This window comes from Dipodomys merriami, unplaced genomic scaffold (assembly GCF_024711535.1).
Source record: "Dipodomys merriami isolate MVZ:Mamm:240054 unplaced genomic scaffold, mDipMer1.0.p SCAF_19, whole genome shotgun sequence".
NCBI lineage: Eukaryota > Metazoa > Chordata > Mammalia > Rodentia > Heteromyidae > Dipodomys > Dipodomys merriami.
The window spans coordinates 24,251,311-24,278,156 of record NW_027203270.1 but is presented as its reverse complement, the minus strand read 5'-3'; the positions used below and the strand labels follow the sequence as shown (position 1 = coordinate 24,278,156).

The 26,846-nt window shown below is 50.9% G+C and overlaps 2 protein-coding genes across 8 annotated transcripts in view; one reads left to right on the top strand and one right to left on the bottom strand.

Moving 5' to 3' along the window:
* Window positions 1-15,888, top strand: part of Hdac5 (histone deacetylase 5) — a 50,124-nt gene extending 34,236 nt beyond the window's left edge. For 5 of the 7 annotated variants that reach the window (XM_070027823.1, XM_070027825.1, XM_070027824.1 and 2 more), the window contains 24 exons: window positions 1,951-2,210; window positions 2,318-2,462; window positions 2,559-2,673; window positions 2,943-3,073; window positions 3,225-3,371; window positions 3,460-3,572; window positions 3,895-4,026; window positions 4,251-4,488; window positions 5,731-5,945; window positions 6,226-6,507; window positions 7,202-7,367; window positions 8,070-8,203; window positions 8,519-8,639; window positions 9,027-9,076; window positions 9,239-9,346; window positions 9,678-9,733; window positions 9,848-9,935; window positions 13,796-13,915; window positions 14,172-14,269; window positions 14,395-14,513; window positions 14,939-15,072; window positions 15,314-15,398; window positions 15,519-15,684; window positions 15,767-15,888. In XM_070027823.1, the coding sequence (XP_069883924.1) occupies window positions 1,951-2,210; window positions 2,318-2,462; window positions 2,559-2,673; window positions 2,943-3,073; window positions 3,225-3,371; window positions 3,460-3,572; window positions 3,895-4,026; window positions 4,251-4,488; window positions 5,731-5,945; window positions 6,226-6,507; window positions 7,202-7,367; window positions 8,070-8,203; window positions 8,519-8,639; window positions 9,027-9,076; window positions 9,239-9,346; window positions 9,678-9,733; window positions 9,848-9,935; window positions 13,796-13,915; window positions 14,172-14,269; window positions 14,395-14,513; window positions 14,939-15,072; window positions 15,314-15,398; window positions 15,519-15,684; window positions 15,767-15,806 (3,263 nt within the window). In that variant the 3' untranslated portion in view covers window positions 15,807-15,888. The remainder of the gene's footprint in view (window positions 1-1,950; window positions 2,211-2,317; window positions 2,463-2,558; window positions 2,674-2,942; window positions 3,074-3,224; window positions 3,372-3,459; window positions 3,573-3,894; window positions 4,027-4,250; window positions 4,489-5,730; window positions 5,946-6,225; window positions 6,508-7,201; window positions 7,368-8,069; window positions 8,204-8,518; window positions 8,640-9,026; window positions 9,077-9,238; window positions 9,347-9,677; window positions 9,734-9,847; window positions 9,936-13,795; window positions 13,916-14,171; window positions 14,270-14,394; window positions 14,514-14,938; window positions 15,073-15,313; window positions 15,399-15,518; window positions 15,685-15,766) is intronic. The other 2 variants (XM_070027827.1, XM_070027828.1) reach the window with 2 other exon arrangements.
* Window positions 15,889-19,063: 3,175 nt separating this feature from the next.
* On the bottom strand, window positions 19,064-23,419 carry G6pc3 (glucose-6-phosphatase catalytic subunit 3). Its single transcript, XM_070027820.1, has 6 exons — window positions 23,100-23,419; window positions 21,206-21,312; window positions 20,715-20,805; window positions 20,397-20,515; window positions 20,087-20,228; window positions 19,064-19,680 (listed from the first exon to the last, which is right to left on the bottom strand). The coding sequence occupies exons 1-6, from the start codon at window positions 23,315-23,317 to the stop codon at window positions 19,317-19,319; spliced, it is 1,041 nt and encodes a 346-aa protein (XP_069883921.1). The 5' UTR covers window positions 23,318-23,419; the 3' UTR covers window positions 19,064-19,316.
* Window positions 23,420-26,846: the final 3,427 nt, after the last annotated feature.

The window sequence follows — 26,846 nt, the reverse complement described above, 5'->3', positions numbered from 1 at the left end:
TGCCTTGGCACTACTCAGTAGATCTCACACTGCTTTGCCCTTCCCAGTGTGCTGTCTGCCCTGGGACTGGAGTCTGAGGTCCTCACAGCAGCTCCAGCCCTCTCCCTGCCATCATCCTTCTTCCTGTCTGATTCCCTTTCCTTTCCTGTCTCCTCCTCCCACCTCCTCCCTGCCCGCCCATTCTCTCAACCCCTCCCCCCAGCACAGCTGCTGTTTGGCTCACTCTATATATAGCGGCATTTTCAGGGTAATTACAATAAAACTGTTGAAAGGAGATAATCCAGCAAAGGAAGCTAGGCTGACTGTCACCCCCCTCCCTGGCTTGGTGCAGCCCTATGCCCCTTTCCCTGAGACCTCTTGTCTCCCCTACTTCTTATCTTCCCTTCTGTCCCATCAGCCCCAACTGTTATAAGACCTATTATTTTCATGAGCCCTGAGTAGCAGCACCAACAGTTCTAGAACCAACCTCTGTGCCTCAGTTTTCCTTCTCATGTGGTCTTTAGTGGGGGCTTGGTGTTGAGACAGGAGGAGAAGGTACACTACAAGATTTGCATTCCATCCTGAATATTCAGTCAACTGGCTGGATCTGGCCAACTTACTCAAATGTCTTACAACCTCAGTTTCCTTGTCTGTAAAATGGGGTGACAATCACTTGAGTCATAGATAATTATGCAGTTTAAATGAATCATTCATGTCAAAGGCCCAATGGTGTCAGTGACAATATTATGTGTCAGGTACTCACACTCTGCCGTTACCATTCTTCTTCATGCTTATGTTTTCCTGTGCATTGTTTTTGTGGTAGTGGTGCGGATCGAACCCAAAACCTCGTGCACACTAGGCAAATGCTCTCCCACTGAGCTCTACCACAGCCCTGCTGTATATTTTCTTTTCTTCTCCTTCTCCTTCTCCTTCTTCTTCTTCTTCTTCTTTTTAATTGGTCATGGGGCTTGAACTCTGGGCCTGGGTGCTGTTCCTCAGTTCTTCAGCTCAAGGCAAGCACTCTTACCACTTGAGTCACAGTGCTACTTGAGGTTTTCTGGTGGTTAATTGAAGATAAGACTCTCAGGACTTTGCTGCCTGAGCTGGCTTTGAACCGTAATCCTCAGATCTCAGCTTCCTGAGTAGCTTGGATTACAGGTATGAGCCACCAGTGCCTGGCTATTTTCTATTTTTTTTAAATAAGTTTTTTTTTTTTTTTTTTTGTGAAAAGACTGTACAGAGGTGTTACAATTACATGAGCAAGGTAATGAGTACATTACTTATTATCAAGCATTGTTGCCCTATTTTCTATTTTTGTGCAGGTCCTGGGGCATGAACTCAGGGCCTGTGCACTATCCTTCTGCTTTTTTGCTCAAGACTAGCGCTCTAGGGCTGGGAAGTTGGCTCAGTGGTAGAGCGCTTGCCTTGCATGCCTGAGGCCCTGGGTTCGATTCCTCAGCACCACATAAGCAAAAAGAAAAAAGCCGGAAGTGGCGCTGTGGCTCAAGTGGTAGAGCGCTAGCCTTGAGCTGAAGAGCTGAGGGACAGCACCCAGGCCCAGAGTTCAGGCCCCACGACCGGACCAAAAAAAAAAAAAAAAAAGACTAGCGCTCTACCATTTGAGCCACACTCTAGGCTTTTTGGTGGTGAATTAGAGATGAGTCTCTCAGACTTTCCTGACCAGTCTGACTTCAAACCACGATCTTCATTCTCAGCTTCCTGAGTGGCTAGGATTATAGGCATGAGTCACCAGTGCCCAGCCCTGCTACATATTTTCTTACTTTTCATGGCTTTGGCCTCTTTTGAAGAAGGTGAAAGGTGGCTTCATGGACAGAGGGATTTAATCCCCCTCTCTGACCTCTTCGGTCTAGTAATACTGCCTGTGCCCTCTTGAGCCTTAGACCTGGCTTCTGGAGCCTAGTGGGGTCTGAGATTGGGCCCACTGATGCCTCATAAATCTTGTGCCCACAGTGGAGGTGAAGCCAGTACTGCCAGGAGCCATGCCCAGCCCCATGGGGGGCGGGGGTGGAGGCAGCCCCAGTCCTGTGGAGTTGCGGGGGGCTCTGGCTGGCCCTGTGGACCCTGTGCTCCGGGAGCAGCAATTGCAGCAGGAACTCCTGGTGCTCAAACAGCAGCAGCAGCTGCAGAAGCAGCTCCTGTTTGCTGAGTTCCAGAAGCAGCATGACCACCTGACACGGCAGCATGAGGTCCAACTACAGAAGCACCTCAAGGTGAGTTAGCAAGGTGTAGGGGGTCACCCAGAGCTGTACTCTCCCCCCTCACCCCCCCCACCACCACCCTCAGGGCCCAGCTCATTGCTCCCTTAATGCCCCTGCAGCAGCAGCAGGAGATGCTGGCAGCCAAGCGGCAACAGGAACTGGAGCAGCAGCGGCAACGGGAGCAGCAGCGGCAGGAGGAGCTGGAGAAGCAGCGGCTGGAGCAGCAGCTGCTCATCCTGCGCAACAAGGAAAAGAGCAAAGAGAGTAAGGCCATGGGCAAGGACCAGGGCTCCTGCCTGCCTGGCCCTAGCTGTGGGTCCTGGCACCAAGCAACCAGGTCACCAGTGCTCTGTCCGGCAGGTGCCATCGCCAGCACTGAGGTGAAGCTGAGGCTCCAAGAATTCCTCTTGTCAAAGTCAAAGGAGCCCACGCCAGGCGGCCTCAACCATTCCCTCCCACAGCACTCCAAATGCTGGTAATAGTCCTGAGAGTGCAGGGTGGGCAGAAGGGACCTGGGTCCTCCTTGGGCCCTACTTGACTACAAGCTAGCTGAAATCTCCTGTCTTGTGGCCTGTCTTGTGGCCGTATTTGGGCTCTGTAACTTCTCCTTGGGGATGAGAGTCCCCTCAGGATCCATTTCCTGTCCCTGTATGACATCTGGTAGCCTTATCATAGCTACAGATGGCCAGGTGGCAGACCCCAGGCCTGGGTGGTAACCTAAGTCTGCTTCTACCCTACCCCCAGGGGAGCCCACCATGCTTCTTTGGACCAGAGTTCCCCTCCCCAGAGCGGCCCCCCTGGGACGCCTCCCTCTTATAAACTGCCTTTGCTTGGGCCCTATGACAGCCGTGATGACTTCCCCCTCCGCAAAACAGGTGCGTGAGTGCCCAGCCTGACCTCCCTAAGTGTGATTTATTGGGCAGAGGTGGGGATGGGCAAGGGGAAGTGTTGCTGTGAGTCTTCCTTGACAGGGCTGGACTACAGGTATATGTGGATGTACCTGAGCTCCTACACCTTTCTCTACAGCCTCTGAACCCAACTTGAAAGTGCGTTCGAGGCTAAAACAGAAGGTGGCTGAGCGGAGAAGTAGTCCCCTTCTGCGTCGCAAGGATGGAACTGTTATTAGCACCTTTAAGAAGAGAGCAGTTGAGATCACAGGCGCTGGACCTGGGGGTAAGGCCTCACCACATGTCCCCATTCTGAGGGTCTGGGATTGGGGGTGGCTCAGAGCAGGCCCAGGTGACAGCCACTTCTCCTGTAGTGTCGTCCGTGTGTAACAGTGCGCCCGGCTCCGGCCCCAGCTCTCCCAACAGCTCCCACAACACCATCGCTGAAAATGGCTTTACCGGCTCAGTCCCCAACATCCCTACCGAGGTACAGGCCAGGCTCAGGCTGGCGCAGGTGGGGTGGGGGGACCCAGAGCTGCTTTTTTCCCCCTTGAATGGAAGAGTGTTGCTCCTTCTGGTCGGGCTGAGAGTCCCCAGCACAGACCTTTCTGTCCACATGGAGGGTCCTTGCCTAAATATGGTCCCACAGGCCCATGAAGGACTCTGATCTCTAAAAGTTACCCCCAGTTGTGGCTCAGGGTGGAAAGAGTGGGGGCCATCCCGATTTCTTGGCCTCAGCCCCAGGTTGCCATCCTTTGCCACCTCCCCTTTTCCTGCTTTCATGCCTGTCTTTCCTGACTGCTCCCCAGATGCTCCCCCAGCACCGGGCCCTCCCTCTGGACAGCTCCCCCAACCAGTTCAGCCTCTACACGTCTCCCTCTCTGCCCAACATCTCCCTAGGGCTGCAGGCCACGGTCACTGTCACCAACTCGCACCTCACTGTAAGTGTAGGGCACATAGCCCTTTCTATTTTGGTGTGCAGGTTATTGGTCTTGCATGCTCCCACCTGGCACTTTTGCCTTCCCAAGGCCCCAAGGGAGGTCAGATGGTCCTATCAGAGGTGGTGGGAGGGCAGAGGGTAGATGAGGGATGCTGGTATAGAGTTGGCAGGACTATGCAATAGGAACCCCTTACCTTATTTCCCATCTCTTTCCACCCCATGCAGGCCTCCCCGAAGCTGTCAACACAGCAGGAGGCTGAGAGGCAGGCTCTTCAATCCCTGCGCCAGGGCAGCACACTAACTGGGGGCACATTAACGGGCAAGTTCATGAGCACATCTTCCATCCCTGGCTGCCTGCTGGGCGTGGCACTGGAGGGTGACACAAGCCCCCATGGGCACGCCTCATTGCTGCAGCATGTGCTGCTGCTAGAGCAGGCCCGGCAGCAGAGCACCCTCATCGCTGGTGAGTGGGTGGGCAATTGTACCAGGGAGGCCCTCTGGGGTCTCAGGTTAGGACCATTGTGAGGGAGAAGCATCACTGATTGCTTCTACATTCTGGAAACATCAAGTACCTACAGTATGCCAGGCACTATTCTTGACAGAACCTGCTGCCATTACCCAGTTTCTGTGCCAGAGCAGAGCTGTCCAGTAGTTGCAACATAATGCAAACAACTGGCATAAAGTTTTCTAGTAGCCACATTTAAAAGTTTAAAAATAAATAGGTAGGAGCCAGGCATCAGCGGCTCACACCTGTAATCCTAGCTACTCAGGAGGCTGAGATCTGAGGATCGCAGTTCAAAGCCAGCCCGGGGAGGGAAAGTCGGTGAGACTCATCTCCAGTAAACCACTCAAAACCAGAAGTGCTGCTGTGGCTCAAGTGGTAGAGCGCTCGCCTTGAACTAAAGAGCTGAGGGATAGTGCCCAGGCCCAGAGTTCAAGCACCATAACTGACCAAAAATAAATAAAATAGGTAGGGCCAGCCACCAGTGGTTTACACCTATAATCCTAGCTACTCAGGAGGCTGAGATACTGGGATCAAGATTCAAAGCTAGACTAGGCAAACAAAGCTTTGAGATGTATCTATAGTTAACCAGCACAAAGCTGGAACTAGAGGAATGGCCCTGAGTTCAAGCCCCAGTACCTGACACACACACACACACACAGTAGAATTAAAACATTTTAACTTCTATCCAGATATCATTTCAACATGCAACATGAAGGTTAAATGAGGAGTTTCACTGTTGTTTGTGTGTCACACACTGGTAGCATGAACACTCAGTAGTCACAGATGGCCAGTGGCTGTGGTATTGGACCTGTTGCCATCAGGAGAGGTCTTGCAGGACACATACAGAACCTTGGCTCAGGCCTTCTTGGTCTTGTAGGAGGTCTTGTTGTTCTGGTGCCTGACTGGCCCTCATACCTGGCTAGCCCAGACTCACCTGTGCCCTTAAGTTCAGCAAACTGAAGAGAGAAAATGGTGAATTTGGAAGGCCTGCTGGTACCTCTGAGCTGAAACTGCTCATTTGTGAAGATGACAAGGAGAGGAGGAAGAATGGGACTCAGGCTTGGGGTGGGGTACCTCAGGCTCCTTCAAGGTTTTTCCTCAGTATGTAGGTGGTGGTCCAGAAGGGGAGAACATGGCAGAGGATGATGGGAGTGAGCCTGGTGTCCTGACAATGGAGCTGACTCCTCTCTGCCTCCACAGTGCCACTGCACGGGCAGTCCCCATTGGTGACTGGTGAACGTGTGGCCACCAGCATGCGGACAGTGGGCAAGCTTCCAAGGCACCGGCCCCTGAGTCGCACCCAGTCCTCGCCACTGCCACAGAGTCCCCAGGCCCTGCAGCAGCTGGTCATGCAGCAGCAGCACCAGCAGTTTCTGGAGAAGCAGAAGCAGCAGCAGCAGCTACAGCTGGGCAAAGTATGCCTGGAGAGGCAAAAGTTCTGGGGCTGATATGGCTAGAGGCTCAGGCTGGGCAGGGAAGGCACAGGGGCGAGGGGGTACTTGGGGGTGCTGAGCCCAGGCCCCACTAGGGGTACAGGAGAGTTGGAGAGTTGGCTTTCTATTTTCTGATTGATGAAGAAGCTCCCTTGGGCTAGCAGCTGTCTTTGAGAAGGGAGGGAAGGATAGAAGGACCTGGACTGTAGGCCTGTATAGCCACTCCTCCCAGCTAATAGGTTCCCCATCATTCCGCCTCCAGATCCTTACCAAGACTGGGGAGCTGCCCAGGCAGCCCACTACCCACCCTGAGGAGACAGAAGAGGAGCTAACCGAGCAGCAGGATGCCTTGCTAGGAGAGGGCGCTGTGACCATGCCACGGGAAGGCTCCACAGAAAGTGAGAGCACTCAGGAAGACCTGGAAGAAGAAGAGGAAGAAGAAGAGGAGGAAGATGAGGACTGCATTCAGGTCAAGGATGAAGAGGGAGAAAGTGGCCCTGAGGAGGGGCCCGACTTGGAGGAGTCCAGTGCCAGTTATAAAAAGGTGCCCCCCCTACCCTTAAGTCTTAGCCCTTAAGTCCCCACCCCATCGTCCTTTCCCACCCCCTTTCCACATCTGCCTGTCTCCATCCCCAGCAGCTCAGTTGTCAGTGGAGCAGCTTTCTGAAGAGTGAGAGGGGAGGAAAGAAGCCAAGAGGGAGTTGAAGGGGCTGCTGATGTGTGGGTCCCTGAGCTGTGCCTCTGCCTGTCTGCCAACCCCCTGGCATCTGCCTGTCTGCGTGTACTTGCGTGCGTGCACGTGGCCTGTGTGTATCTGCTTTTGTGCCTGCGTCCGCTGGTTGTGCGTGGGTCTCTGCGTGCTTGTGTGTGTGTGTACACACACGCCCCCACTGTTACTACAGTCTGCCTTGTGCCTGGCACTCTCCATTCATTGCGGACACAGCTGAGCCCTCTAGTCCTGACTCATCCCTCCCTCGCCTCCACCCCCGCCCCTCTCAGCCTCTTACCTCAATGCTACTCTTCAATGTGACTCATCACATCCCCTATCCTTCCCCTTCTTGCTGGAGATGGCGGAGGCTGGAGTGTCTCCTGTCCCTGGAGGGAACAAATGGGAGATGGAAGATAGAGACTTGGAAGAGAGAGCTGGGTTGGGGGCCCCCTAGAGGCCCAAGGGGCACCTGTTCTCGCTCTTGTCCAGGCTGCTTATCCTCACTCAGGCCCCCTCCATTTCTTCCCAGCTGTTCACAGATGCCCAGCAGCTGCAGGCCCTGCAGGTGTACCAGGCACCCCTCAGCTTGGCCACTGTGCCTCACCAAGCCCTGGGTCGCACCCAGTCCTCACCTGCTGCTCCTGGAGGCATGAAGAGCCCCCCAGATCAGCCCACCAAGCACCTCTTCACCACTGGTGAGCCCTATCACTGCTTGTTACATCTTTTCAACATATAGCAGGGACCTGTGTGTTGCATCTAGGGCCCTTCAGACACACTGAAGCAAGTGAGCCCGTGGCTGTTTATGGTAGTAGCAACAGCCTTTTGCTCCAGTCAGGAGGGTAGGTAGTCCTGCCTCTACCAATTCAGGAAGCGCTGATTTCTGTGCCTCCACCTACCCTCTTCCTAGGGTACCTGATTTTGCACTATCACCCGTAAAAGCTCAGAAGCCCAAGTGGAGAGAGCCCATTGTCTCTTTTGGGTTCTGCCCTGCTAGCTTTCTCTCGTCCCTGTGAGTTTGACAGTTGGACTCAGTAGGTTGCAGCAGGCTTTTTCCATGAAACTGCCATATACTAGGCTCTGAGTGGAAATAGGCTTGCCTGAGGATGGAGAGCCATATACAGGGCTAAGATGGGAAGGAGAAAGGAAGATTTTTTTTTTAGGGGGGAAAAGTAGACTATGCAGTTGGCAAAGATAAAGACCAATGGGAGGTGTCAAGGACAGTCTGGTTGGGCCTGAGAGCCAGAGGTTTCTGACAGGAGTATGAACAAAGGAATTTCAAGAGTGAGGACAGGTGTATATAGAAGTGGCCATAGGTAGGTGTTTGGGCTGGGTATGGTGGCCAGGCTGTGATTCCTGGCCCAGAACAGGGCTGGCTGACACGAGGGTCTGTGGTCCAGGTGTGGTCTATGATACGTTCATGCTGAAGCACCAATGCATGTGCGGGAACACACACGTGCACCCCGAGCACGCTGGCCGCATCCAGAGTATCTGGTCCCGGCTGCAGGAGACCGGCCTGCTCAGCAAGTGCGAGGTGAGGGAGTCCCCTTCCTTCAGCCCAGCTTTAGTCTGAGCAGAGCCTCCATTTCCCCTGGGGTTAAATCTCTCTCATACCCCAACCCTCTAGTTAATTACCACCTCCAAGTTTATTCCTTGAGACCTGTTTCCTTCATGGTTCCCACTGGACTCAGTCCTGGAGTGAGGTCTGTGGGGATCCATGGCAGTTGCTCAGAATCCTTTGGAGTTCTGGAAGGATGATTCCATGGGCCCTACCTAGGCTATGGTTATCAGGAGAGCTGAGCATTCAGTGTCACTTCTCTCGCTTGTCTATCCTGCCCTTCCCTGGCAGCGGATTCGGGGTCGCAAAGCCACCCTGGATGAGATCCAGACAGTTCACTCTGAATACCATACCCTGCTCTATGGGACCAGCCCCCTCAACCGACAGAAGCTTGACAGCAAGAAACTGCTTGGTGAGCTGACACATCTGATGTCTTGTGGAATGGGGCTGTCAGAAGACCTTCTGGCCAGGGTTGGCCATTGTCCTGAATAGTCAAGGGTCATCCCTTTAGCAGAGCTGGTACCCCTTCAGTGAGTGTCATTTACATAGATGCAGCCTGAGTAAGCTGGAGGACCCCGTGCAGGAGGGTGGAGTGATCCTGGTGGGTGCTCTTTGCCCCTCCCAACTGTTCAGGCCCTGTCATCCTACTGTCAGAGGCAGAATGTTTCCTAGAATGAGACAAACAGCTTCCAGCTGGAATGGGCCTCACCTGGACTTGGATATGTGGGTTTGTTTTCTGTGACTCACTGACTTACTGACCTCACACCTTCAAAGTCCACTCTGTCCCTTTTCCTTGCAGGCCCCATCAGCCAGAAGATGTATGCCATGCTGCCTTGCGGGGGTATTGGGGTGAGTGGGGTATATTCCGGAGGGAGTGGGCGGTGGCTCTCCTACCTCTAGCCCCCTTCTTTCCTGGCCATCATGGCTGCTAGCCTGTTGTCTGGTGCCCACCTCCACTCTTGCCCTCCCCCTGCAGGGGGCACCCTGAAGCCTGCTCTCCTGCCCCCGCAGGTGGACAGTGACACCGTGTGGAACGAGATGCACTCCTCCAGTGCTGTGCGCATGGCAGTGGGCTGCCTGGTGGAGCTGGCCTTCAAGGTGGCTGCAGGAGAGCTCAAGGTGAGGGTGTCCTTATGGCACACCTTGGCTTGGTCCTGTGGCCTTAGAAGTAGAAGCTGGGAGCAGTCCTGGCTTCTTTTAACTTGGATGCCAGAGTGGAAAGAATGTGGCGCCTCTAGAGACACCAAGGGGTTGAGAGAGATGAGGGAACATTCAACAGTAATGGTGTTGTGAAGATGTGTACTTGCCCCAGAGGCCAATGGTTGACATTCAAATGGTTGATATGTGTTTCTCATCTGCAATCCTTTCCATGCTTGGCTATATTTCTACCCCATCCCTGGCCATCATTCTTTCCCATCTCATCTCTGTCCCTCTCCCTATACTTCTTCAGAATGGATTTGCCATCATCCGACCCCCAGGACACCATGCTGAAGAGTCAACAGCCATGTAAGTACTGCCCTATCCTACCCCTGGCCCTTTGCCCCCAGCCTTCCTGTGACCCAGCCCCGCCTCACTCTGAAGCTGACCTCCCTGTCCTCTTCTCCCTCTCACCCCCCTCAGGGGATTCTGCTTCTTCAACTCCGTAGCCATCACAGCTAAACTCTTGCAGCAGAAGTTGAATGTGGGCAAGGTCCTCATCGTGGACTGGGTAGGTAGTGGGCTGAGGTTGCTGGGCAGAGGTGGGTACAGCTGAACTGGGACAGCGTGAGAGCTCATTCCTTGTTTTTTCATGCTGATGATAGGTTAGCCTCAGTCTCTTCTGGACCATTAGCTCAGTTCTCACATTCTAATAAGTCTCCCTTTTTCTGAGAGACCCAAGTGCTTTTATCCCTTGCCCACTTTGTCCTTCCCCAGCGGCCTCAAGCATAACGTACAAGGGCTTTCTAACTTGAACAGTAGGAACAGGGATGCTGCTACCACTGCCAGAAGCCACTTGCCTCCCCTCACAATTGGGGACTAATATGTGCCAGGAACCTGACTAGTACTTGACATACAGTGTTGCTTACAGCCATCTTGAATAGAAAGGTCTAGATGGTCTAGTGGCTCACACCTGTAATGCTAGCTACTCAGGAGGCTGAGATCTGAGGATCACAGTTCAAAAGCCAGCCCAAGGGCTGGGAAGGTGGCTCAGTGGTAGAGCGCTTGCCTTGCATGCATGAGGCCCTGGGTTCGATTCCTCAGCACCACATACGCAAAAAAGAAAAAAAGCCGGAAGTGGAGCTGTGGCTCAAGTGGTAGAGCGCTAGCCTTGAGCTGAAGAGCTGAGGGACAGCGCCCAGACCCAGAGTTCAGGCCCCATGACTGAAAAAAAGAAAAAGAAAAAAAAAGAAAGGTCTAGATGTCCATTTCTATAAGTGAAGGCACTTTTTTAGGTGACTTAGCTAACGTCTCTCAGCTGAGAATGTCATACTTCTGTCTTGCTACCGCTTTTCAGAAGCTGCCCTAATGGTGAGAGTAAAGCTCATAATGCTCTCTATGTTCAGGGAACTCACTGTGGCCAGGAACCATCTTTTTTTTTGGAGTGTGTGTGTGTGTGTGTGTGTCTGTGTGTCTGTCTGTGTCTGTGTGTGTCTGTCTGTCTCTGTCTGTCTGAACTCTGGGCCTGGGCACTGTCCCTCAGCTCTTCTGCTCAAGGCTAGCACTCTACCACTTGAGCCACAGTGCCACTTCCAGCTTTTTCTGCTAATGTGGTGCTGAGGAATTGAACCCAGGGCCTCATGCATGCAAGGCAAGCACTCTACTACTGAGCCATCTTCCCAGCCCCCAGGAACAATCTTAACGTGTGTGTGTGTGTGTGTGTGTGTGTGTGTGTGTGTGTGTGTGTGTGTGTGTCTGTGTGTGTGTGTGTGTGTGTGTCTGTGTGTGTGTCTGTGTCTGTGTGTGTCTGTGTCTGTCTGTCTGTCTGTCTGTCTGTCTGTCTGTCTGTGTGCATGAGTGCATACGCTGGTATTAGGACTTGAACTTAGAGCCTTGTGCTCTTGCTTAGCTTTTTTGCTCAAAATTGGCTCTTCCAGCTTTTTGTTAACAGTTGGAGATAAAGTTTCTCAGATTTAATCTGTTTGCCTAGGCTGGCTTGGAACTTCAGGCCTCAGATCTGAGCCTCCTGAGTAGCTACGATTACAGGCATGAGCAATCAGTGGCTGACTAAGGGTAGAGTCTTTTTTTTTTTTTTTTGTCAGTGTGGGACTTGAACTCTGAGCCTGGGAGCTGTCCCTCAGCTCTTCAGCTCAAGGCTAGCACTCTACCACTTGAGCCACAGTGCCACTTCTCGTTTTTGAGTGGTTTATTAGAGATTAGAGTCTCACAGGCTTTCCTGCCTGGGCTGGCTTTGAACCGTGATCCTCAGATCTCAGCCTCCTGAGTAGCTAGGATTACAGGTATGAGCCACCAGTGCTTGGCAAGGGTGGAATGTTTAAAGCTCAATTTTGGATTAACAATTCATGTGGACGGGCTGGGAAGGTGGCTTAATGGTAGAGCACTTGCATGCATGCATGCATGAGGCCCTGGGTTCGATGCCTCAGCACCACATAAGCAAAAAGAAAAAAGCCGGAAGTGGCGCTGTGGCTCAAGTGGTAGAGTGCTAGCCTTGAGCTGAAGAGCTGAGGGACAGCGCCCAGGCCCAGAGTTCAGGCCTTGTGACCGGACCCCCCCCCAAAAAAAATTCATGTAGACATGGTAGCTCATGCCTGTAATCCTAGTACTCAGGAGGCTAAGGCAGGAGATCGCAAGTTTGAGGCTAGTTGTCTAATATAGCAAGACTGTCAAAAACAAACCAAGCCAGGCCTCAGTGGCTTATGCCTGTAATCCTAGCCATTCAGGAAGCTGAGATCTGAGGATCGCCATTCAAAGCCAGCCTGGGCAGGAAAGTCCTTATCTCCAATTAACCATCACAAAACCGGACGTTGTACTGTGGCTCAAAGTGGTAGAGCACTATCCTTGAGCAAAAGAGCTGAGGGACTGTGCCCAGGCCCAGAGTTCAAGCCCCATGACCAGCAAAAACAAAACAAAATAAAAAAAAAAAAACAAGTTGAATAGAGTGTTGCATGCTTGTAATCTGTTTCATTTAGGAGGCTGAGGCAGGACAGTGGTAAATTTGGATTTGGTGCCATCCTAGAATACATAGAAAAACACTTATCAAAAAGAAGCAGGTGGGGCCGGGCGCTGGTGGCTCACGCCTGTAATCCTAGCTACTCAGGAGGCTGAGATCTGAGGATCGCGGTTCAAAGCCAGCCCGGGCAAGAAAGACCGTGAGACTCCTATCTCCAGTAAACCACCAGAAAACCGGAAGTGGCGCTGTAGCTCAAGTGGTAGAGCGCTCGCCTTGAGCTGAAGAGCTGAGGGACAATGCCCAGGCCCAGAGTTCAAGCCCCACGACCGACAAAAAAAAAAAAAGAAGCAGGTGGGCTGGGAAGGTGGCTCAGGAGTAGAATGCTTGCCTTGCATGCATGAGGCCCTGGGTTCCATTCCTCAGCACGACATAAACAGAAAAAGCCAGAAGTGGCACTGTAACTCAAGTGGTAGAGTGCTAGCCTTGAGTTGAAGAGCTGAGGGACAGTGCCCAGGCCCAGAGTTCAAGCCCCACAACTGACCAAAACAAACAAACAAGTGCTGAGTGCCGGTGGCTCATACCTGTAATCCTGGCTATTCAGTAGGCTGAGATCTGGGGATCACAATTCAAAGCCAGCCTAGGCAGGAAAGTCTATGAGTTCCTATCTCCAATAAACCACTAGAAAACCGGAAGTGGCACTGTGGCTCAAGTGATAGAGCACTAGCCTTGAGCTGAAGAGCTCAGGGACAGCGCCCAGGCCCATAGTTCAAGCCCGTGACCAACAAAAAGAAAAAGCAACTAAGCAAACAAAGTCATGTAAATGATGGAGCCTTCTTTAGAATATGTCTGTCTGTTTTAAAGGTCTTAATGGTTCCTTAACCCAAGTGGAATATGTTCTGTAGGGAGATAAATACCTTATGACTTTGTATGGCCTGTACTCAGTGTGATAACTTAGATGTGAAATTCCAGATAGAGAAGTGAGTCTAGGCAGTTGGGAATGGAGTGCAGGTTCCTTGAAACTAGTGGTGGGTTCACCCCCAAATCTTAGCATAGAATGGATAGTAGGCAGGTGGCTTGTGTGTGTGTCTGTGTGTCTTGTGTGTCTGTGTGTCTGTGTGTGTAATCTGTCTGTCTGTTTATCTACCTGCCTGCCTGCCTGCCAGTCCTGGGGCTTGAATTCAGGACCTAGGTGCTGTCCTTGAGCTTTTTTGCTCAAGACTAGCACTCTACCACTTGAGCCATAGCTCGACTTCTAGCTTTTTTGGGTGCTTAATTGGAGGCAAGAATCTCACAGATTTTCCTATCTGAGAGATGGGTTCAAACTGCAATCCTCAGGTCTCGGCCTCCCGAATAGCAAGGATTATAGACATGAGCCGCTGGTGCCCAGCCTGACAGGTGGCATTTTGACCTTTGTGTCAGAGCTTGGACCATTTCCTAAAGTTTCTACCTTTCTCTGCTAGGACATTCACCATGGCAATGGTACCCAGCAAGCGTTCTACAATGACCCCTCTGTGCTCTACATCTCCCTGCATCGCTATGACAACGGGAACTTTTTTCCAGGCTCTGGGGCTCCTGAAGAGGTACAGCTCAAGGGCCTACAGTTAGGCTCTTCTGGGAGGTAACTGATTGGGGCCCGTGAGGAAGCCATGAAAGCTCATATGGTGCTGGTCCCTGGGGCGCCTGAGGGCTCCTAGTAGGAGGACCTCACAGGTCTGACTGCCCCTCAGGCAGATCAGAGGTCAGTGGAGTGGGGCTCTGGAGGTGAGTGTGGAGGTGGGGCAATGTCTGGGGTCCTCCAAGCAGTAAAAATAACCTCCTCCCCTACCTTGGTGCCAGGTCGGTGGAGGGCCAGGTGTCGGGTACAATGTGAACGTGGCATGGACAGGAGGTGTGGACCCCCCCATCGGAGACGTGGAGTACCTGACAGCCTTCAGGTGGGGACTGAGAAAAAGGCCAAGGGAGGAGCAGGAGGGAGGGGTTTAATCTCTGAAAGGAGAGCAGTGTGGTGTGAGGCTGACCTGGCCATCTACCTGCGTCAGCTTGGGCCATCCCTTTGCAGGACAGTGGTGATGCCCATTGCCCACGAGTTCTCACCTGACGTGGTCCTAGTCTCTGCTGGGTTTGATGCTGTTGAAGGGCATCTGTCTCCACTGGGTGGCTATTCTGTCACCGCCAGATGTGAGTCTGCTGGGCATTTGAGGGAGGTGTGCAGCAGCCAGGTTAGAGGCAGCGGGGATGTGGAATGGGCAGATCTTGGACATGGGAGTTATCCTGCTGGCTCCCCCCACTTTTCTGCCAACCTTGACCCAGGGGCCAGCAGGCAGAAGTGATGTAGCATAGCATGGGTCTCCTGCTGGAGCCCAGGGGGGCAGTTTGCTGATCCCTGACATTCTAGAGATGCTTTTGAAAGAACAGCATGTGATTGGATTTCTTTGTCTTATCCTCAGATGGAACATTTAGCCTACTGACATTGTGTTTTATTTTGTATATATTTGGCTTTAAATCTGCCATCACATTTTGTTTCTTTTTTTTCTCCTTTCTAACCATCTCTAGAATTGATACTATTTACCATCTTATCCTCCTTTCTTCACCCATTTGCAAAGGTTTTGGCCACTTGACCAGGCAGCTGATGAAGCTGGCTGGGGGCCGGGTGGTGCTGGCCCTGGAGGGAGGCCATGACTTGACCGCCATCTGTGATGCCTCTGAGGCCTGTGTTTCAGCTCTGCTCAGCGTGGAGGTGAGGGCAGCAGTGAGAAAGGTGGGATGAAGGGTCAGAAGGACCAAGCAGCTCCAAGGGCCCTTGGGGAAGATGTGCCTTGGTCCTGAGAATAATTGGGAATGGCTTCCTGAATAGAGCTCCCCTCAAAAGGCTGTGCTTGCCACCCATGAGGATGTCTGACTGAAGGAGGGTAGTTGAAGGGGCAGGTATCACCACCCCATATCCTTACCCCTAATCTTGGTCTTCTCTCTCCTTCCAGCTGCAGCCTTTGGATGAGGCAGTCTTACAGCAAAAGCCCAACATCAACGCAGTGACCACACTTGAGAAAGTCATCGAGATCCAGAGTGCGTGGGAACAAGCCAAAGGGCTCAGACCTCCAGTTGCCTTGTGGGAGCTCCTGGGCTGGTAGCACCACATGGGGCTGTCTTCACCTCCCTGACTCCCTACTGGTCCTTCTTCCCCAGGCAAACACTGGAGTTGTGTGCAGAGGTTTGCTGCTGGTTTGGGCCGCTCTCTGCGGGAGGCTCAGGCAGGTGAGACTGAGGAGGCCGAGACTGTGAGCGCCATGGCCTTGCTGTCAGTGGGGGCTGAACAGGCCCAGGCTGCTGCTGCCCGAGAACACAGCCCCAGGTAAGCTCCTCACCTCCCACTCCTGTCTCTGGCCCACACTAGTCTCTCTCACTCAGTGTCCTTCCTGTGCTTGTCCCCACAGGCCGGCAGAGGAGCCCATGGAGCAGGAGCCTGCCCTCTGACACTCTGGCCCCCATCCTGGGCTTCATCATTGTGATTTTGTTTATTTTTTCTATTAAAAACAAAAAGTCACACATTCAACAATGCGTGCTGTGTGGGTCTCTCAGCCTTGCCCCTTCTGCTCCTCTAAGCTGCCTCAGGCCCCCCGACCATATATGACCCACATCCCAGTTCTAGAAGTTGCTCTCTCTGTAGGAGGTGAGGGTTCACAGTCCAGCCCCTCCCCCGTTTTGCACCCTATGCCACTTCCCTAAATTCTGTCCTTTCCACCTTGGAGTCTGGGCCAGTTCAAGGTGAACATGGGGGTCCAAACAGTACCCTCCAGTTCTGGGGCCCCCCCGTGCCCCCCTAAGCGAGGTGGGAACAGTAGGTTGGTGCCTTGGCTTTAGCAGACTTTGGGGGGGAATGCCTTAATTTCACCCCCTCCCCTTCCCACTGCCTAGGCTGCAGTGGCAGGGAAGTGGGCTCCCACACTGTACTCTGCAATCCTTCCCATCTTTTATCCCCACCATCTCTGCAGACTCCTCTTCTCTCTGGCCTCAGCACCCACCAGAGGCTATGCTAAGGATGAGGGCCTTGGGTCTGTGACCAGAGTTGTCTTGCCTCACACTCCCAGCAGCTGAGAGGATGAGGGGATGGGATCTTAAAGTTCTGAGGGTCTAGATGGATCCCCAGAGGCAGGCCTGCGCTCTCACTTCAGTTTTGCCCTCCCTGCCTTCTGCTGACACAACCTGGGGTTGAGGAGAAGGTGGTTTCTACAGGAGGGCACCAGGCCGATGAGAGCCCCCTTACTGTTTAGGACCAGATTTCTCCTAGTTATCTAGCTGCAGAAGGGTCTGGGTTATTCCCTTCCTGGATCCTTTTGCTTTGAAGCCTGAGGATGGCAAAAGATGGGTTTAGAACAGGCAGAACCAAACCCCAAGAACCCAGTAACTGGCCTCGACTAAAAGATTCCCTTCCTCCAGGGTTGTCTTCGTTGGCCACTAGGCTAAGGGGTCCAAGACCAGGAGAGGCTGGGTGCTGTCTCTCCTTTTTTCTAGTAGCCCTATGTCCAAGGCTGGGGGCCACAGGCTTCCAGTGAATGCTGTCTAGCCTGTAGGAAACCAAAGATGTGAAGTAGCTCCTAGGGGCCCAATTCCTCCCTGATGTCACATCCGTAATCTCCCATCCCCAGGGCCCCACCAATCTGTTTACATAGTTATGATCCAGATGGGGGCCTGAGCAGGGTTGTGGGAGCCAAGGGAGGGGCAGAGTCCCACCACCATTGGTTCACTGTGTGCTTGTGTGTTGTGTTCTGGATTCTCTTGGGGGGATGGAGATGGGGCTAGGCCCAGTGTACCAGGCCTCCCTGCACTGAGCCCCAGGCTCTGGCTCCTCTATCTGTGGCTGGTCTGGTTCTCGTGTAAACCCACTCCTTGCTTTGTCTCAGTTAAGTATTTTGTAACCCATTACACTGTGTGTCCTTGTGTAAATAAACTTGTTTCTTGCAGTGCCTTCTGGGGCTAGTGATGTCTGTTCTCTGGGATCCCAAATGGAATAGGTTCTTATCCCCTTCCTAGCCAAAAGCAAACCACCTGCCTTTTTTTCAGCCTTGGACTAGAAAGCAGTTTGGTATGCCAGAAGCCAACTGGGAGATTTCAGTCTTGTAGGTGAAAGATAAGCCAGGCCCGGGGGCTGGGAAGGTGGCTCAGTGGTAGAGCGCTTGCCTTGCATGCATGAGGCCCTGGGTTCGATTCCTCAGCACCACATAAGCAAAAGGAAAAAAGCCAGAAGTGGTGCTGTGGCTCAAGTGGTAGAGTGCTAGCCTTGAGCTGAAGAGCTGAGGGACAGCGCCCAGGCCCAGAGTTCAGGCCCCACGACCAGACCCCCCCCCAAAAAAAAAAAAAAAGAAAAGAAAAGAAAATCCAGGCCGGTGGCTCTTGCCTGTAATCCTAGCTACTCTAAGATCTGAGGATCAGTTTAAAGCCAGCCCAGGCAGGACAGTCTGTGAGACTGTTTTGTTTTTTTTTTTTTTTTTTGGTAGTGTGGGGCCTGGGCACTGTCCCTCAGCTCTTCAGTTCAAAGCTAACGCTCTACCACTTGAGCCACTGCATCACTTCCGGCTTTTTCTGCTTATGTGCTACTGAGGAATCGAACCCAGGGCCTCATGCATGCCAGGCAAGCCCTCTACCACTGAGCCAGTTTCCCAGTCCCTGCGAGACTCTTTTTATCTGCAATAAACCACTAGAAAACTGGAAGTGGTGCTGTGGCTCAAGTGGTGGAGCGCTAACCTTGAGCTGAAGAGCTGAGGAACAGTGCCCAGGCCCAGAGTTCAAGCCCCATGACCAACAACAACAACAACAAAATTCTATTGAAGCCAGGCATCAGTGGTTTAGGCTTGTAAACTTAGCTACTCTGGAGGCTGAAATCTGAGGACCAAGATTCAAAGCCAGCCCAGGTAGGAAAGTGTAAAACTCTTAGCTCCAATTAATTATCAAAAAGCCAGAAATGGGCTGGGAACGTGGCTTAGTGGTAGAGTGCTTGCCTAGCATGCATGCCCTGGGTTTGATTCTTCAGCACCACATAAAAACAGAAAAAGCCAGAAGTGGCGCTGTGGCTCAAGTGGTAGAGCACTAGCCTTGTGCACAGATAGGCTCAGGGATAGTGCCCAGGCCCTGAGTCCTGAGTTCAAGCCCTAACTGGCCAAAAAAAAAAAAAAAAAAAAAACCAGAAATGGTGCTGTGTCTCAAAGAACTAAAGCACTAGCCTTGAGCACAAACACTCAGGGACAGTGCTCAGGCTCTGAGTTCAAGCCCCAGGACCAGGACACACACACACACAATTCTATTGAATATATTTACAGCATCTCATAGGACCTCCCTAGAGGCCTCAATGGTGACGGGGTGTGAGGAGAGGACCATCCAGAGAGGTCTCAGCTGAGTTTACAGCCAGACCTGACCTCCATAGAAGAACTACAGGGCTGGGAAGGTGGCTCAGTGGTAGAGCGCTTGCCTTGCATGCATGAGGCCCTGGGTTCGATTCTTCAGCACCACATAAGCAAAAAGAAAAAAGCCGGAAGTGGCGCTGTGGCTCAAGTAGTAGAGTGCTAGCCTTGAGCTGAAGAGCTGAGGGACAGTGCCCAGGCCCAGAGTTCAGGCCCCACGGCCGGACCCACCTACCCTCTCCCTCCTCCCCCCAAAAAAAGAAGAACTACAGAGGAACTCCACTTTTATACACATAGATAAGGTCAGCAGAGACATACACATAGACAAGAAAGAAATCCAGAAGTTTCAAGGACTTTATTGGGGACCTCGACCCACTCCTCACAGTATTGCACGAGCCTGCTGGTCTTACTGTTGCCTTTGCTTTTTCACATGTTGGGAGGAAAGGCAGGAGACTGGGTCCCCTTGGGAGATACCCTTCTTTTGTGGGAGTGGTGATAGGCCTGCTTGCGGGTTGCAGCTGTCTCCTGGAGTGTGAAGGTTGTGGAGTATTGGCTCTCAGGAAAGAGTGGCAGGAGGAGGCACAGGAAGTCATGAAGAACGGATGGGCGGCGCTTCCTGGGCACTGAATGTGTGCACCACCCAAGGCACGAGGGCCAGGACCAGGCATGGCCAGAGTGTATACTTGAGGAAGTTAAAGATGTAAAAGAGGCTGATCTGAGGGGGGTGACCCAGCCAGTTCAGGAGGCCCAGCAGTATCATGGCCAACACAAGACAGGCTATCTTCTGGCCATTTCTCAGGTGTACCCGTCGTATCTGGGCATAGCAGGGAGAGTGCAGGGCAATGCCCAGACCCAAGGCAGTTCCTGAGTCACGACTCAAGGAAGCAAAGGGCCGGCTGTCCAAGAGCACCCACTCAGGCCGTTCACACCACTTGGATGCTAGGTTGATGGACCTGTAGGGAAGGAAAGTCCTTGCCAGGAGAGGCTAGAACCCAGAGGGCCACAGCTCTTAGTCATCTGTTGTGCTGCAACCCCAAGAGGGTCTATGTGGTAATACATCCTGTCTTCAGTTCTAATGAGTGAGATCCACCAACTAGGTACAGAATTGGGTAGGACAGGCTGGGAATGTGGCTTAGCGGTAGAGTGCTTGCCTAGCATGCAGGAAGGGTTCAATTCCTCAACACCACATAAACAGAAAAAGCTGCAAGTGTTGCTGTGGCTCAAGTGATAGAATGCTAGTCTTGAGCAAAAGAAGCTCAGGGATAGTGGGCAGGCCCTGAGTTCAAGCCCCAGGATTGGCAAAAAATTAAAAATGGTAGGAAAAGCCCAAATCTACCCAGGTTCCAAAGTGGGACTTACCAAGAAAGATCCAAGCCCAGAGTAAAGAGGGTCCAATAGATGAGGCTGGCCCCTAGCATGAGAGATAGGGCAGTCAGCCCATAGAAGCTTAGTTCCCGCTCCATGGGCACCCGGGGGGTCATCAGCCAGCCTAGGACAGCACCTAGGAGAATGAGATAAGAGAAGCTTCAAGAAGTGACAACCCCACCTCCAGCTTGGTAAGAGAACAGACTAAGACATAGTGGGGCCTTAAGGTTGGCTTTACAGAAGCTGGAAAAAACAGGAAGGTTTTAGAATGGTTCTCCCACTACCAAAGGCTCTAGCTGCTCACCAGTTAGTAGGCCAGACAGCACTTGATGAGGGAAATGTGCTAAGAGGAAGACCCGGGACATGCCAATCGCCAATAGGAAGGTGCAATAAACCAGGCTAGGTATCACCCTTAACCAGCGGCTAGAAAGAAGAGAGATGAATATTCAAGGGATGTCCAGCTACAGCTTGGTTTTCCTCAGCACCCAAGTATTTTATAGTTTGACCAAACACCCCAGGCACTCCAGGCTCCCTAGTTTCTAGGCTGTCATGCTTGAAGGATCATTTGGGCCTAGAATGTCATTAACCCCTGCTCCTATAGTGAATAATGCCAGAGGCATACCTGTGGGCCCGAGTGGCCATCTGGGAAGAAAGGGCTGTCATCATGGGCCAGAGGGCTGCTCCTGTGATCATGCAGTGTCCAGAGGGGCTGCCTGCCCAGAAATCCAGAAACTTGGAGTGAGAATGGTGGAAGCCAATTTTGCCTAGTGATTATTTTCACATGGCTGCCTCCCCAAGGCTGAGATTACCCAACCTGGATCCATCCATTGCTTCCTCTTGCTTGAGGCTTTTTTTCTCTCCCACCTGAGACCATTGCTTTTAGGCTTTGCCTAGCACTTTCTCTGACTTTACCCTATACCAGCTGGGTGGCCAGCACCTGGTATGAATGCCCTCTTCCCATAACTCAACCTGGTCTTTCTGGAGTTGCTTTGTTCTCTATGCCAGTAACTGAGAGGCTGAGCCTCTGGTTGGGCCACCCTGGATGAAGTGTTCTGAAACCCTCACCCAAACTCCTAACTACCTAATAAAGGAAGGAGCTTGGAGGTTTCCCACCTGGACCAGTTTCACAAGAAGAAGGGAACTGGTGAACTTTGACTGGAGCCTGGTTGTAATACCCAGACTCATGAACCCACCAAAAGGGCCTCTCTCCAAACAGAATCCTGGAAGAGAAAAAATGCAAGATGACATGACACATACACACATTGCCATGACAATGGAGGGGGGGCTTCAGGACAGTAGAATTGTACTTGAGACAAGGTCTTAAGAGGTGACATCAAAAAGACTGATTCTGGCTGGGAACTGATAGCCCAAATCTACTATCTTAGGCTGAGATTTGAGGTATCATGGTTCAAAGCCACAGGGGGCAGGAAAGTCCATAAGACTCTTATTTCCAATTTACCCGCAAAAAGCCAGAAGTGGAGCTGTAGCTTAACTTGTAGTGCGTTAGCCAAATGTGAGGCTCTGACTGCAGTACCAGCAAAACAACAAAATAAACCACCAGGCGCTGGTGGGTCATGCCTATAATCCTACCTACTCAGGAGGCTGAGATCTGAGGATTGAGGTTCAAAGCCAGCCCAGACAGGGAAGTCCATGAAATTCTTATCTCCAATAAACCACTCAGAAAACCAGAAGTGGCACTGTGGCTCCAGTGGTAGAGCACTTGCCTTGACCTGAAGAGCTGAGGATCAGCGCTCAGGCCCAGAGTTTTGTTGGCCCCATGATCAACAAAAAATAAAAATAAAAAATAAAACAACAAAACAAAACAGATCATGAAAATGAATAGAGAAAATAGAGGTGTGAAGCTCAATTGGTAGAAGACCAGCCTTGAGCAAAAAAGCCAAGTGAGAGGACAGGACCCAATTCAAGCTGTTGTACCAGCAGGGGATTTAAAAAAAGGGGGGGGGGGAGGAAGAATAAGCAATTTGTCACTGAGAAAGGGTGAGGTGGGAGGTTGAGAGTGTCCACTAAGGTGTGCCCAACCCTTGGGGGAGAGAGACTTTTATGGTCTCCAAGGCACTAAGCACAAAGCAAACAGCAATTAGGCAAGAAGGAAATGATTGGCTAACTGCTTTTCTGTTTATAATAGGGATGAAGCCCTTGTGAAGAAGTCAGGAGGGTAAAGGATTTCCTAGCTTATTTTTCAGCAAGTCATTGTAGCCCATTCAGTGTCTCCTATGAACCTCCCTCCCTTCCTCTAGGTTGGGGACTTGGCAACAGAGGCTGAGGTGAAGGGAGGTGAAGCTGCCTACTTAATGGCTCTGTACCCACAAGAGAGAAAACAGGTGGCACAAAGTGATAAACCCCAAGGACTGCAGGGCCTCCACCCATTTGCCTGAGATGCCTTGCTTTTAAGTCTGAGAATGAAGAGCCTACTTGTGAATGGAGGGGAAAGAAAAAAAGCAGTGCTTTCCCTCCACTGTTCTTCAAACGTTACTGTGCACAGAAAATCACCTGAGGATCAAGTACAGATTCTGATCTAGCAAGCTTTTAAAAGTGCAGCCTATTCTGTTTGGGGCATAGATCAGGGACCACATCTTAACTTGCAGTTTGTATGATGCCTGGCTCAAAGCTTGCTTCTTAATAATGATGTCAAGCAAAAGGATAGATGAATGAAAAACAGAATTGAGAAGTGGGATTTTCTGCTTCTTAAATCACTACAGATACTTGTTAAAATCCAACTGCCAACCCCGGCTTGAGTTTCTAAGTCAGTAGGTCAGAGGGAAGATGGGAGATCGGCATTTAAACACACCCCTTAGGTGATTTCTCTGATGAGGCCAGCCTTACAAACACTGGTCCAAAGAGTAGGATGGGTGAAGTCTGGGTCTCAAATGGAGAAAATCAGTTGGCCTACGGGGTAAGGGAAGAATGGCCTTAGAGCCATCTAATGAGAAAGATCAGGGCCTTCAGTGGTAGGGAACCAGGATGACCGAGGGCTTCGCTGTCTCACCACTTGAAGATGAGGTTGAGCCACTCAGTGATGAAGCTGATCCAGAGCACGGAGATGCCTACGCGGCGGGAGGCATAGTAGGCCACTGGGAAGTAGAACAGAAAGAGGTTCTTAGGATCGCCCAGAAAGGTCACCCACAGCCACACGTTCTCCAGCCAAGGCAGCCGGTTCTGCAGCGCCTCAGCCATGGCGATGCCCGCACTCATCGCGGACTCCATGGCGTTCCAGCGGCTGGCAGGGCCGAGGAGGGCCTGTTCTCCGGAGGAAGCCCAGGAATCCAGACAACTCCAAGTGGCTACCGGCTGCCCTCCAAAGCCCACCCTTCCTAGCCCCAAGCCCCACCCTCCCCACCAGGGGTTTGGATCCAAGTCCCGCCTCTGCCCCGCCCCGCCCCTGGCCAGCAGCTGCGCGCGCGTGTCGAGCCCGAGGCTGCCCTGTTTCCTCTCGCGCCCTGCTCCGGCTTTCCCCCTCTACTGGGCGGCAGAGCGGACAAACCTTTGCGAAGGCGTTTCCTCTGGGTCCCCACGTGGCCGCTGTTGCTGGCACGTGGGCAGCCGGCGTAGTAGAGGAACCGGCTGCTGTTCCGGGTCAGGGGCGGATTAATTTGCGCGAGAGCGGGTCCTGTGGCTGCTGCGAAGGCGGATGTATAATCTCCAGGGCCTGGTATCCTTCAAGATTGGACGTCGCTTCTTTCATAGAAGCTACTCACTGATCAGTCTGTCAGTCTGAGATCTCTTGGTGGGAAGGCTAGGACTACCTTCCCCCCCCCCCCCACCTTCTTCAGGGAGATGAAGTGGGCCCTGAATTTAAACTCCAAATTCATCCACGAAAAGTGACCTAATTTATTTGCTATTGGTTTGGAGGCTGACAGACCAGTATCTTGTTTTCGAGAGGTCTTCTCCAAAGAAGGCGAATTCAATTCTCTTGCCATCGCTACCCTACTGGGAAGATAAACTTAGTTTTGGTATGGGAAAAGGAGGAACAGGTACCGCGACAAAAGGTCTGCTTAGACGCTGAGGTCAGGTGTGAAGAAACTATTAAAGGGGCTCCTGAGTTTCTCCCTACCCTGTGCAACTTTGTTCTTGGTGTTTTCTGTTGAGGGGTGAAAATGAAGCTGTAAATATGAGTTCTTAGAAAGACAGGGATTCATTCACTAATTTCTCTTAAATTTTAATTGCTTCAAGGGGAAAGTTTAAACTTACTACCAAAGTCACTTTTTTCTTTTCTTTCTCTCTCTCTTACTTTCTTTTACTTTCTTTCTCTTTCTTTAACCTTCCTTCCTTCCTTTCCTTCCTTCCTTTCTTTTCTTTCTTTCTTTCTTTCTTTCTTTCTTTCTTTCTATCTTTCTTTTTTTTGAGACAAGAGCTCTTTGGATAGTTCCAGGCTGCCTTGAGTTTGCAATCTTCCTGTTTCAGCCTCTCAGGTATTGAGATTATAGGCTTGCACCACCATGGCCCTCTTCTTACCTAGTCTTTGAACTTATGCCCTGGCTCCAGCCTCAACATTCACCAGCATTCTTCCACACACATTTTTTTTTTTTTTTAATTTTCTGAGGTTCTGGTGATGGAACCAAGGACCTAGCAAGCTCTCTGCTACTGAGCTACACCTTGAAAATCTGCTTTACAATATATCTTTAAAAATCGTATTTGTTGAAGTTGCCAATGTCTGTTCTTCTAGAAATCCTGGTACATACAATTCTCTCTACCTAGGATAAAGCCGCCCTGTTTCCCTAATGATTCCTCAGATTTTCATCATAGTTTTTCCTTCTCCTCCTTATCTGTGGTATTGTGCTCCAGGATTTTACTTAGTTAATAGTAGTATGAAAAGACTAAATAGGGTTGGAGACCGTGGCTCAGTTGGTAGAGTGCCAGCCAGAGCCAAAGTATCAGGTACCAAGTTCAAGTCCCAGTCTCAGACAAGAAAAAAAAAACTAAATAGAAAATTTCAGAAATAATAATAGTAATTATTATTTTTTGATCAGTCCTGAGGCTTGAACTCAGGGCTTAGGCACTGTCCCTGAGCTTCTTTTACTCAAGGCTAGCACTCTTACCACTTGAACCACAGTGCCACTTCTGACTTTTTCTGTTTGTGTGAGGAATTGAACCCAGAACTTCATGTATGCTAGGCAAGCACTCTACCACTAAGCCACATTCCCAGCCAGAAATAATTCTTAAGATTCAAATTGTATGCAGTTCTAAGAGGCTGTCCTGCTCTCTCTACTTTGGGATGTAAATTATTGTTTTGTCTGTATATCCATGCTGCTTATGCTACATAACCTGGCTAGTCAGTTAGTGTATGTCTTATCATATTAGCTGTCTTGGTATCTCAGTGTTTGTGTTCCAGTAATTTTTTATTTGGTTTAATAATGGTCTAAAGTCCCATGAAAGTAATGTTGGCAATTTATGTATGCCAAATAAAAGCCATACTGTGTTTCCTTTAAGTGAAGAGGTGATAGTACAGTAAGATTTTGAGACTATGTTCACATAGCTTTTATCACAGCATATTGTTATTATTTATTTATTTATTTATTTGCCGGTTGTGAGGCCTGAACTCTGGGCCTGGGCACTGTCCCTTAGCTCTTCAGCTCAAGGCTAGCGCTCTACCACTTGAGCCACAGCGCCACTTCCGGCTTTTTCTGCTTATGTGGCGCTGAGGAATTGAACCCAGGGCCTCATGCTTTCAAGGCAAGCACTCTACCACTTCCACCTTCCTAGCCATAATTTTATTTTTATTAGTTGTTAGCTTACTGTGGTAAATTTATAAACTTTATGGTAGGTATGCATGTGTAGGAAAAACAGTATACATAGTGATTAGGACTATTCAGGAGTCCACTGTAAGATAAGGAGGGAAACTTCTGTAATCACAATACCATATAAAAAGTGGACTTGTTGTGGTGGCCAGAACAAGAATGAGAAACATGAAATTTCTCTGAAAACAAAAAAACAAACCGTAAGATGAGAGAGTAGAATTTTACTTTTAACTTATTTATTTAGTGCTGGTACTGGGGCCTAAACTCAGGGCCTCAAGTTCTCGCTTAGCTTTTTTTTTTTTCCCTTCCTCTCAAGGCTAGTGCTCTACTACCTCTGGCTTCTTTTTGCTGGTTAATTGGAGATAAGTGTCTTAAGGACTTGTCCACCTTGCTGTCTTTGATCCAAGATTCTCAGATCTTAGCCTCTTGAGCAGCTAAGATTACAGACTTGAGCCACCATTATCCAGCTTTGGTTCCCCCCCCCCCCCCCCCAGTCTCGATACACCTCAAGGCTGGCCTCAAACCTGAGTTCCCATTGCTTTAGTCTCTTGAGAGGATTATAGGTGTGAGCCAATTGTACTTGACTGAAGTAGCAGTATTATCTAATATACGATAAAACACCTTTTGGGAACAAGCAAGACCTTTGTCTTGCCATTGTGAGTCCATGAGGAAAGTTCAGTTAAGAGTTTATTCATTTGTAAAATGGGTAACTGTCTCAAAGATTATTTGATCAAAGTTCCTTAAGCAGTACTTAGATGCCAATGAAGAAACATGATCCTGATAGGTATTTAAAAAAAATGTTGATCTTGTGGCTTGAACTCAGGGCCTGGGTGCTGTCCCTGGGCTATTTTGTTCAAGGATAGTGCTTTACTATATTGAGCTACAGCGACACTTCTGATTTTCTGGAGGTAATTGTAGATGAGTCTCATGGACTTTCCTCCCCAAGCTGGCTTTGAACCTTGATTCTCAGACCTCAGTCTCCTGAGTAACTAGGATAT